We start from the raw sequence: 12,320 nt of genomic DNA on the forward strand, positions 1-12,320 counted from the left end.
CTTCTTTTTGATCCTTTATTCACATACAAGAAGAATCTGGTACCAAACAACTTCAAATATTCTCTGGGAACTCAGTCTTTGAATTGCCTTTATATTCTCTTTCCACCCAGAAAGAGTTTATTTCAGATTTATTAACTTCCAATCACTCTCAAAACAAATTTGTACCAGTGACAAATGAGAGATGATTTTAATAAATCCAGGATATCTTCTGGTTTTTACTCAGATATCAATGAATATTCATACTCAGAAGTGAGATGGCACTGTTACTGAGAAGGAATGAGACAGTATAAATCCACTTGCTCACATCTGCTGCCTTCACAAACCTACTAGAAGTATCTGTACAGCAGTAGCACCCAAAGGAGCATTACTAAATTGAGGATAGCACAGATGCACAATGAAAATTTGTCACAATTGTATTTATCACTTAGCTCCGTGAGATAAAGAAAATGAGGGAGAGGAAAGAGAGGTTTGTATTCAGGCAGCACCGTGGCTCCCAGAGTGTTATGTGCTGTACAAATAAAGAAAAAACCACAATGCTTGGCCTGAAGAGAATCAAAACTAGCGAGGGTATCCTAAAATCAGTGAGTGAATGGGGCTGACCGGTGTTCAGGTCTGAGTGAGCTCCTAAATGTTGGCTGGCTGGTTTGTGGATATAATGAGTAGTTGCAGGAGGGTATTCAAACACGAATAATGAGTAATTTTATGGATAATTATAGGCAGTGCCTTCCAAGCCTGAAAGACAACATGGGTGAAATCACAAAGATACTTGTTTGCAAATACAGACCAACAATACAATTGTAAAACAAAATACAAGCATGAAAGGGAGCTGGGGAAGATGGTATAGACTTGGGTTCTCAAGTGGTTTGAAACTGAAGACAGAGAGAGCCTTCCTGAGGATGAGCTTAAGAAAAGTGCAATGGGGCTTAGGACAAGGAACATGTATTTGAAGAGCAGAAGGATTCATTTTTTTTCTCACTGACTAGGTAGCCAAGTGTCTTAATTAGAAGTTATTGCTGACTACTTCAAATAATTACTCCAAGCAGGACACAGGTCCTGACATAAAGGGCAGATCTGATTTCAGTGCTCTTTGCGTTACCAATCACCAGTTCTTTGACATCCCCCAAACTGGTTTAAAAGGAAAAAGGACATTAATGAGGCAGACAGTAGTAGAGAGCATGTGCCTACCCAGCATGCACAAAGGCTTCCTGGCAAATTTGAGTCTCCCCCTCCATCCTTTGTAGCGACAGCAGCAGCCAGCAGCCCAGATTCTTAAGGCAAACTCTGCTCCAAAGATGAAAATGGCAAAAGTTTCCTGTATCAAGACACAAATGACATTGTTAGTCTCACAATGAGTTTTGCAGTAATTCTGGACAAAAGGATACAGCTGAAGGGAACAGATGAGGTACAAGTGTTAGGATATGTGTAAGAGAGAGGAAAAGAGTGGAGGAGAATCGAGATTGATGACAGAGGTAAGGCAAAGTGGGGGCATAGTTTTCCAGCCTGCTAAGTACCATGCAGGAAGGATTTGCCCCTGCTGTTGGGTAAAAATGAAATGCTTACCCTGCCTTAATGGAAGGACAATTACTTCACAGAAAGACCTTCTGCTCCACACAAAATGAGCAGATGTATGTGAGGGGTGACTGCAAAGTCCCCAAGGAACTCTGTACCCACCCCCGGGGTCACCCACCAGCGGCTGATGCAGCCGTATCTGTCCAGACAGGGCAGGATACAGGATACTCATATGGCCATAAGTTTAAAGCAGTGATAAAGACATATATAAGACAAATTTAAGGCATATATTGTTTCCTTAAATTTCTGGTGGATGAAAGAAAGGATTTTCCACCTTGCTCCAGTACCTTTCTAAGCATGGGGAGGGCATGGGGAGCAAAGAGCTTCTCTGAGGTGCTCAGGAAGGTGGGGTGCCAAAGGCAGCCTGGAGTACGTGGCTGCTTTTCCTCTCTGTGAATTGCTGGCAAGAGGAAAAAGGGGACTTTTCCTTATGCTCATTACCCACAGCTTCTAAAAGCTGCTGAGAGCCACATAAAAACAAGCACAGGAGAAGGAAAGATAACCTCAGGCTTTTTCAAATGTCAAAGATAGGCCTAAGTAGGGTAACAGAAACCAAAACCAAGTTTCCCATTCCCTGAGGGATGGAGGTGTTTTCACACAGGCACTTTTTGAGAAAGAACATGCAAGGGGAATTCACCTTTCATTCCTTTTGGCATTTAGATCTTGCTTGAATCTATATGTCTCTGGAGGTACAAGGGGAAATGGAAATTGAGATCCTGGAACTAATTTTGGTGTGTAGTTTCTCCAGGGATACTTTAAACAAGGCCAGATTAAGTGAGACATTGTGCCCTATATTTTGTGATAGCTGTGGGAGCAAAGGAAGTTCATTTTTAGGGTCATTTTCATAAAATGGTGAATTTGCAATTTTATGTTTAGTGAGGGTTTTTTCCTATTTTTTAATTCTTCTGCTAAATGGGATGCCTTGCTGAAATAAAATCTTGAGCATGAACTTCAGCATTTATAGAACAAGCAATCTGGAATGTGTTTGCTGTGAATACAATTTCTCTCAAAGGCACTGCCTACAGCAATTTCAGTTACACTGCTATTGGACACAAGCATGAGTCCAACTTTGATGACCTCCCTTGAAAGAAATACTAGGATTAGTATGAATCAAAACTGTTGAAAGATTCCTCCAAAAAACATTTTTCAAGTGTTCTTAGGTCTGGCATGGTCAATTTCCTGATAATCTGATGGAAGGACTGTTTAGACAAATGCTGAAAAACCATTATTTAAAAGCCTCAGGCTAGAGTCTTTCCTCTCATTTTCTTTTTGCTAAGGAACCTCACTTATTTTTTGCTCAGTTGGTGTTGACAATGCACTGGGGAACTCTCCAATATGTAAGTGTACAGTCAGTGCTCCAGGAGCAGGAGCAGAAACCTCTCTGCATGCACAGCTGGGAGCAAGTTTCCATTTCCATCCCTGGTGATGGGGCTGATTTAATTTCCAGGACCTTACCAGGGCGATGCAGCAGCCACAGTTTACTTACCAGCAAGAGGAGCCAATCTCCAGAAACTGTTTCATACTCCTTGAAAGTTGTCAGGACTGCTAAGATCAAACACCCCAAGACAATCAGAAACCTGAAATGAAATAAAAAGCACAGCATTTTTAATCTTCTCTATATTTGCACTGGAGATATTGCCTATAAAACCACGAGTAGAGACCTCCATGGGATGGCTGCTCCCTGTTGGTGAGAATGAGGTGGGATCTTATGAAGATCAGAAGTTTTCAACCAGGTTGGAGCAGGGCGAGCTGGCAGTCATGGCAAGCCCCAGAGTCAGAATGTTCCTGGGACAGACATGCTTTAATCAACTCACATTCTTCAAGGGTGAGATGGGTGAGAGTGCATTTTGGGAAGGGGTTGTGTGATATGCAGAGGGTTGTGTTACTCAGGGGGTCTGTTCCAAGCTGTGTGCTGCCCAGAATGGCACTGCACTTACAGGGCAATGGATCTCCCTGGCACATCCTGAGGCCTGGGAAACAGCAAATGCTTCACTGCAAGGCAGCACTGGGACAAACCCTCCCTTAAAAACTGCATTGCATTTCTTTTTTTTTTTTTTTTTCTTTTTGCACTCATTTCTATGCAGATGAAAAGACTAAAAGGTATGAAAGAGTAAGAAAAGAGGGTTAATTTCTGTTCTCCAGTAAACAAAGTGTGTGATAAATCATTGCCCCTTTTATTTTCTGTCTGTGAGGCTCCAGAACACTAAAAATTTAACTCCCACTGCTGGCAAATCCAATTCAGTCTAATTGATCTGCTTTGCAAAACTATTCCCAACTTCAAGCTATTCAAAATCTTTTTTAGAAGTGATTACTGTGAAGCAAAGGGGAAAGCTCATATTCTGGTACTTCATGTACCCAGATCATGGGCATTTTAATGTGTTTCCAAAACTTGATCCAAAGGAACAGAGGGGCAGGTGGCCATGGAAATATTTTGAGTTTAATGAATAAATTAGAAAGATGTCTTTGTAAAAGCTCTGGATCCCCTGCTTTCATAGCTAGGGTACATCAAAGATATCATAGGCATTAGGTACTGAAATTATCCAGGGAAAAAAGCTTGTGAAGACTCAAGCTGTGTTTATGTGTACTACCTGCTTTGAATTTCAATCTGGTTCCTGTAGTGTGATTTCATCTCTTGCTGAGAAAAACTCCACTTTGTTTCACTGGGTGAAATGAGCAGAGCCAGAGCCTGCAGAGGAGGCAGTGACAAGGGAACTCAGCTCAGCAGCATGAAAACCTTGGGTTTTCATTTCCTTCATGTCTGAGAAAACCTAGGGCTAAATGGTGTTCTGAGAATGTGCAAATTATTTGCAGCTGGAGTGAAAGGACAGTGGTGAGCTCCAGATAGCTCCTCCTGGTTTTTGGGGGGAATTTCCTCCAAGCGGAGCTCACTAGCATCTTACATGCAAGGAAAAGACAACAGTGAAACACTTTATAACAAATCCTGAAGGATTACTTTGCTGTGGCTTCTCTGAAATTCACTGTTCTTATGCCAGGAAAATTTCAGATCAGCCATTTTGAGCATGGTTAGAACAGAAGTAAATGTGTTTGCTCATGCTAAATAATTTAGGATTTCTTTGGCAAGTTTCACCTTTCCCCACTCCCACCACTCCCCAGTCCTGCTCTAGAACATGGGTTATGTAGTTGGTAGGAAAGAGACCAAAATGTGTCTTTTGGCATCTACCTATATCTACATTACTGCCACTCAAGACATTTGGCAGTTCACTTAGCAATTTTGTGATGCTCCTGCCATTCCCTTGAGCTTTGTCACACCATGTCTTCTTTTCCCCTCCATGCAGTTATAAAGTTCCCTGACTTCCCAAGACCCATGATCCAGCTATCCTGAGCCTCCAAGAGCACACTGGTGAAAACTAAGCAAAGACAACATGATCCCTTTGATTAACTATAAGCCACCTATGCTCTGCCACACTACAGCCTTTAGAGTGGTACCAACACCCCATTTAGAGCCTTGAGCAGCTGCTGCTTGGTACTTTCCATTACAGCCACTTCTTTATACCATGTGAAAATTCGGTCACCCATCAGCTCATAAGTGTCATTTTAATGATTTAATGAAAGGTGAAACACACTGAGAGCAGTCCAAGGAAATTACATCATCCCATTACATCATAGGCTACTTAAACTAAAGGCATGAAATCACGATGTCATTTTAGAAAACACCGCTGTCAATTAAAGATGATGTACAGATTTTTGTCCAAAAGGAAGACGATAAGTTAGTAGTGAAATCATCTTTTTTTGCCTGGAAATGCCTGCGGTTTTACCACTAGAGGGTACCGGTGCTCCGCAGAGCCAGGGGTTACAAATCCCTCTTTTCGAAACAGATTAAAAGCAGAAGATGCTCAGGTGATCGCAGCCACGTATTTGATACAAGGAAAGGGGGGATGAAAGAGTTTGGTCAATAAAAATCCCAGATGTTGACACCAAGGGACAACTGCTCAGTGCTGTTCAATCCCTCCGTGTGGCACACGCTGCAAGTCCCAGCTCCAAATGAGAGCCCACCCATGAGAACAACAGGTCACGCAGGACAAAACACCCAGGAGAAGTTGTTATAAATAATCTTGAGGGCAAATCTGAGAAGAGATTGTGGCCTGGACCCCCCATGGCAAGAAGGGCATGAAAGCCCCTCAGAGGTGGCATTGCTGAGTGGGAACTGCAGCGCCCAAACCCTGGAGCCCACAGAGGCTCCTTCCCGCAGGACACTGGGGTATGGAGGGATGAAAAACCCGTGTTTTTCATCCCATAACCACAACTCATCTCGGAAGGGTCTGCTTTCCTCCTGCTGCACCATATCTGAAGGGTAAACACCAACTGCAAACACCCACAAGTTAATCAACTCACATCTCAGCAGTCCTCCTCAGCCTCTGCAATAATTATCACTGCAGCTCAGAGCACGCCATCAATTTTAATCTGCACTGATGCTATGCAGCCCAGCCTCTTCTGGCCTGGATCTTGATGGTTTTGAAGCCTGCAAGTCTCCCTGTGTCCTCTTTCTATGGAAGATGTCACTCAGATTCCACCCTTCTCACATCAGTCCCCCTCTCTCAGCAATGATAAGAAAGTTCATTTCCCCCTTGCTGCTACAGCCTGTATTGTGGGCACACCAATGCCCATATGGTGGCCATGCAAACATAAAGACAGTTGGCAACAGGACAAGTAACCTGAGTCTACAGTGCCTAATTTCATTTTATAGAGGCAGCAGTGTGGGCTGAGTGGTTGAGTCTGGCTCTAAAATTGTAACAGGAAAATCACAGGGTAAGAAACTGCTGAAATCACAGAGGATGAGCAGGAGGAAGACTGCCACTGACCTGGGCAATCAAGGAACAGAAGGGAAGAAAATCTGAAATTTACTCACAGTTACAATGATTCATAAAGCACTAAGGGTTGGAAGAAAGAAATAGGGTGAAATTCAAGGTTTTAAATGAAACTCAGTCCTATTAAGTCAAGGCTTCCTATTAAACTGTGTTTCAGCAGGTGGCAGTCCAGACTTCAAGAAGGTATATCACATATGCCAAATGAGGATCTGAATGTGTTCTTCAGCTTTTTAGAATCATCCTTGCCATTATTTTACATAATTTTTCACAGCACATTACATGGTTCCTATTTGCAGCATTATGCCTTAAAAATCTGAATTATTGTATGCATAATTTCCAGACCACCAAATGGCAGTGCTTGTTTGTTACTGTCACAAATAACATAGTATTCAGGTCAATAAATTTTCTTAGTTTTAGAAATTACATATTTAATACTCATAGTTTCTAACTGCACTATTTTGTTGTGTTAAAAAGAGTATTTAAAAAAAAATTATTTCCTCAGAAAAGAAGTAATTTACAACTATGCATGATCATTAATCTAATATTTCTTGTATGAACATCACAGACTGTTTTGTTTGGTATGTTTTTACTTGTTTTGCTATGCCCTATTCTTTGGGGTTTTCTTCTATATCTGTTTTCATTTGAAGCCAATAGAACACAGATCTAGCTGAGAACCTTTATGAGTTTTACATATATATATATATCTGCTCATCACATTTCTTTCACAGTCCCTTCCTTACAAAATCGTAGGAACAGATCCTGTAGAAATTTGCCTGTAATCTATTCCAAAATACCTTTCCTATGAAGTTGTTTTGAGGACCAGATCTGCCATGGGCAGGCCAAACTACGTTTGCATTTGGTATCATTTTGACAAATTTTTGTGCTGTGGGACAAAATGTTAAGCCTCAGTGAGGTTTAGTCAATAGAGAGGAATGTGCTTCTGTGAACAGCTCAGGTTGATTTAAAGCAAGTAGCTCAAGCTGGGCAGGAGCACCTAGAGAGGACATTTCTTCTCTTTAAAGGTAAGGACAGACTGATGATGAGCTCCTATGGAGAGCTTTACTGCGCAGATCAGCTGAATGCCACCCCTTATGTTTACCCCTGGTTTGGATATAATTATAAACACCACGCTTTATAATGTTTATGTATTTTTGCTACTGAAATTAGCCAGCCAGCCACAGCAGTTCTGGTTTGTCTGAAATCCCTTGCTGTAAATTTAGGTATCACATCTACATGTGGTCAAGGATCCTGGTTACAAAATTATAATCCAGATTTTGGCTAAGAAAGCCTCTAGCCTCTAACTAAAAAGTTACTAGTAATAAATCACCCCAGTCCAAGAGTGCACAGATTTCTTTTTGCTCTCTCATCTTCAATACCACTTCTTGTAAGACATTAGGACTTTTCTGTACACAAATGTTCTTATGAATCTTAGATTTTTTCGGCTGTGCTTCATTTGGTATTTTATTTTCTTCCCTTAAAGCTTGTGCACTGGTTTCATTATGCTCTGCCACCTGGTAAATGCTAATGGAATTCTCTAAGATTGTGATATGTAAGGAAAATCTGACAGTATTCTGCTAAATTTTTGGTTTAGGGTATCCAAAGCAATATGGTTCTAAACCATGATTCCCACACAGTTTCCCAAATTTCATATTGGAAAAACCTTATTTTCTTCAGATATTGGCTTTTACCCATAAGGATTAAAAATGCATCTTTTCTCACATTTCTTTCAGTTGCTCTATATTCCTACCCACCATCTTTTTCTCTTCTTCCAAACTTCATTTTTCACAGAACATCTGCAGTATCTTGCACTGATCGCTTTATGGTTGCTAATGAGAAACTTGAGTCAGGGTTTTTAACACTAAAAAAAATGACATTACCAAATATTTGAGAACAGCTCCTCAGAGAGAAGGGAATGCATGCCTGATTTCCACAGACACTGGAATATTCACTGTTTAATATTTAGATTCCTGAATCTCTGCGCTTCCCAGCAATAGGCCAGAGATCAGTACTGAGAAAAGGGTGACAGAAAAAATCCAAACATTTTGTGAGGCTACAAAAGAGCCAGGGATGCATGAAAAAACACTGAGAAACTTAGTGGAGGTCTTGGAAGAGAAGAGGAAAAGCAACAAGTCCTGCAGAAAGGATTTCCCTGAGTGCACACCCACAGATCCATGTAAAAATACCTGTCTCAGTGCCATTGTACAGCAAGGACAGGGTAGAAATGCCACGCTCAGTTAGCTGTATTGCATTCTTGCTCTGCTGCCACAGCAGAGACAGAAAAAAAGTCCTTCACATGATGCTGAGGGAAACCCTAGGAAGTAAAGAAAAATCCCCAAAAGAGCCCTGGTCTGACTGGCATACAGGCTGACCTGGCAGGGGATGAGGTGTAGCCCAGAATGACACTTGTCCATTGGTGACAGAAGCGACAGACATTGTCCCTGGCACAGCAGGAAGCTGAGGCAGAAAAGCCCAGACCCTTACTCATGCCAGGTTTTTGATGACCTTGGGCTCTCATTGTCAGGAATGCCTCTGAATGGGCTTCACTGCTGTTTCCATGAGTCTGGAAAGCTTTTAAAATCAAGACCTGGGAGGGGAAATGTGTGTTTCACAGTAGGGCATTTAGGGTGCAAAAGAACAGCTTTTATATCAGATGGTTCCTCTTTCCTCTCCTCCATTTACTAGCCAAACCTTGCCAAAGCTCCCTTGTCTTGCTTTTTTTCAGGCCCAGTCCTAAAACCCTTTTTCTCCTGAGCCCTGTTGACCACCATTGCCATCTTTCTTAGGGGGTCTGGCGTGCTGGCACATTTTGGGTCAGCAGTGTCAGACAGCACAGTTATCACCAATCTGCATTTTCTGTCAGAAGAATGGCCTGACACATTTCCCAGGTTTGCTGATATGAGACTGCAACACAGCCCAGAGCACATTGCCCTGCCTGTTTTTCCTCAGCTTAGAAGAAAAGAGTCATATACCAAGATCCTATTTCCCTCCTGGGACAAGTGTTAAAAGTGCTCCAAAATTCCTGGCACATGTAAGTTACTGGGAGAGACCAGGGCATCTTCTCACATGGGTGCCTGTGTGGGGGACAGATGGCAGAAGCAAAGGAGAGGCAATGACAGCATTTGCTACCAAGGAGTTGGATGTCTCCTACCCCCTGCAGCTTGAATAAGGATGGAAAATCTTCTGACTTGCAACTAAATATCCTCAATTGCTTCATTAGTGGTTTTAAATTCTATTTTTATATCAAGTGAAGGACATCAGACTGAACTATTGTTTGGGGCTTTTATCTGCCATGACCAGAATGCCTATCCATGGGCTTATCTCTGGCTGGCAGCAAGCTTCTAATTGAGTTGAGACACACAGACTACAGAACACGGTGAGCTATCAGTGCAGCAGAGCAGGGAGAGCACAGAGCCAAACCACATCACCCAGCAGTCCCAGCTGCAACAACCACAAATCAAGTGAGTTCTGACAGGGCATTCTGCAAAAGACAATAAAAAACTGGTGTGGAGCCATTTGAAGGTAAACCTTAAGATTCTTACATTGGTTTCTGCTAAATTTTGCAAAATAAAAGTGCTGAACCTTTGAAAGCCAACTTGTAATTGAGTAGTCAAGTGCCCAGACTACAGCAAACTCTGTAAAGCAGTGAATTAAATGATAGAAAGAGCCTAAGGTAAGACTAGCAATCATCCATATCTATGCTTAAACATCTGGAGAAAAATTTCTAGGAAGATACCTTTTTAAATGTCACCCAAGACTGCAGTGTCCAGAGGGACAAAAGACCTAAGAGTCTACTTCAAAACATGACAAAATCTCAGGGGTACACAAGATTTAGGATGTTGCACAGAGGCATGCACTGATCTCCCCCACACACACTTCCTTGTTTCTTTAGAAAGAAGAATAAATTATACTCTCTGAATAAAGTTTTAGAAATCTCAAAAAAAAAAAAGCAAATGAGAGTAACTTCTGAACACACAGTTGTGACTTCTGCCTTGATTGAACACAGTGTTGTAATATTTTCTACCTTCCCATTTGAAATCAATAAAGATCAAAAGACTGTAGCAGACAGAGAAAACAAACAGGAAAACCCAGACAAAGAGCCCACCCACCCTTTCTTCCACCTGACCAAACTGCCTTTTCTTGCAGGCACACACATCAAATATATTAAGTCCTTCAAAGCTGGCACAGCTGAAAGTAAATTTCTAATATGAAAGTAGCAGTGTCCAGAAAAAGCCTTTGTAGTCTTTAATACAGTTACTAGGTAGGAAATTAATAATAATAATTTGGTGGTCAGATAGATTCTTACAATGAACTGAAAAGAGAATCTTTGCTCTTTGTGCAAGACATCAATCCATTTGGGAGTATTAATACTTGGGGTTTTTCCTATTTTTGACCATATATTGCAAACCCCATACTCTCAAAATGCCAATAATTCCAACTCAATTTAGCACTTCAGCCATGTGGGACTGCCAATTGAAAAAACAATTTGCAGCTGGGACTGTATCTTCTTTGCCTGTGACTTGTCAAACTCATCACATAGTCACCCCTATGTGAGAACCCGAGCACTTTCTGCAAGGATCTCAGCTCTCCCTTGCAGTGGGACATTCAGAAGAAAAGCTGCATGGTGCCACTCCCAACAGACTTTTTAGCCTGGTCGAAGATTTGCAGCTGTGTAAGGAAGAGGTGCATGGCTGGACATGACTGCACCCCACAACACCTCTGCCAGTACGGTCCAAGAAACAGCTCAGTGGGTTTTCCATTATGGGCAAGGCAGTGTCCTGATAATGCAGCTCCTGTGGAGCCAGACATATGGCTCACTTCTCTCGGGTTAGCTAGGATCGCTGGATTTTCTGACATTTACTCCACGGTGAGATCTAGCATTTTGCACCTCAGGTGGTCACAGCTGTGCTTCTGACACAGGGCACTTAACTCAGGGCTTTTCCAGTTAAAAGCATGAAGTACTGCAGCTAGCATGGAAGATAGATCTTTTCCACATAGTGTTTAATCAGTGCCTGACCTGGGGAAAATCAGACAAAGGGCTCAGATCTTTTCTTTGAACCATCCAGTTGTTGGGTTTTTTAAATCCAGGAAGACTTTCTGAAATTTTTCTACAAGTGAAGAGTTCAGAGTTATGAGTGCAACTTACATTATTTGACAACAATGCATATCAGCTTTTCCTAACAATCTGGTCTGTAGACTATGACCCATTCACAGATCCAGTGGTGCTGCAAAACAAACTCACATCAATCAGTCAGGGAAGGATTTCTTACTGTGCAGAATGCAAAGAGGATGAGCTGCCCTTACTATGTCCACAGGGAGAGAAGAAGAGAAGAAAGGATCTGTGCTAAAAGATGCAAAGGCTAAACTTCATGTCACAGGAGCTGTAGATAAAAAGAGTAGTGGTGGTGTAGAGGAATCCTTTTGCTTGGAAATTAACACAGGCAAAATACTGTGTTAATAGACCAAATTTCACTGGAAATTATACCAGATTTTTAATCTAGTTTGATTGTATTCTGTTCCTATAAACCTTTTCTCGCACCAGACTCTTCACCTTTGCTTTGTGCTCCATAGCAGGTTGTAGTTTGGCATTTGTGATCAGTCAGATGACAAGGATTCACAGCTCTGGCTCATTTTCAGAATAATACCCCAGAAAATGGCATTAGCTGGAAACCAGGGGAAGGCAACTGAATGCAGAATATTCTTAAGTATCTCCTTAGAACAGAACTGGGAATGTCTCAGAGACTTTAGATTATCTCAGATAAAATAGCCATTTTTAAGCATATTAAGCACTTTTAAGCAAGTGTAGGAGGCTTATCTCAGTCTGATCCCAGGGGATGGGCTTTTACCCAGTAATGAAGGACACCACGATGCAACTCCACTCTCAAGGTGCTTCTCCATGGGGAAACAGAATTCCTCTCCCAGGTTCTG

At 41.8% G+C, this 12,320-nt stretch overlaps 1 protein-coding gene across 6 annotated transcripts in view; it reads right to left on the reverse strand.

Moving 5' to 3' along the window:
- KCNQ3 (potassium voltage-gated channel subfamily Q member 3) overlaps positions 1-12,320 on the reverse strand; it is a 234,211-nt gene that overhangs the window by 33,362 nt on the left and 188,529 nt on the right. For 5 of the 6 annotated variants that reach the window (XM_072925018.1, XM_030266710.4, XM_030266711.4 and 2 more), the window contains 2 exons: positions 3,056-3,146; positions 1,186-1,312 (listed from right to left, as the gene is read on the reverse strand). In XM_072925018.1, the coding sequence (XP_072781119.1) occupies positions 1,186-1,192 (7 nt within the window). In that variant the 5' untranslated portion in view covers positions 1,193-1,312; positions 3,056-3,146. Of the gene's footprint in view, positions 1-1,185; positions 1,313-3,055; positions 3,147-5,922; positions 7,049-12,320 lie in introns of those variants that run through there. The other variant, XM_072925017.1, reaches the window with a different exon arrangement.

The sequence above is a fragment of the Taeniopygia guttata genome, chromosome 2 (genome assembly GCF_048771995.1).
Source record: "Taeniopygia guttata chromosome 2, bTaeGut7.mat, whole genome shotgun sequence".
Taxonomy (NCBI): domain Eukaryota; kingdom Metazoa; phylum Chordata; class Aves; order Passeriformes; family Estrildidae; genus Taeniopygia; species Taeniopygia guttata.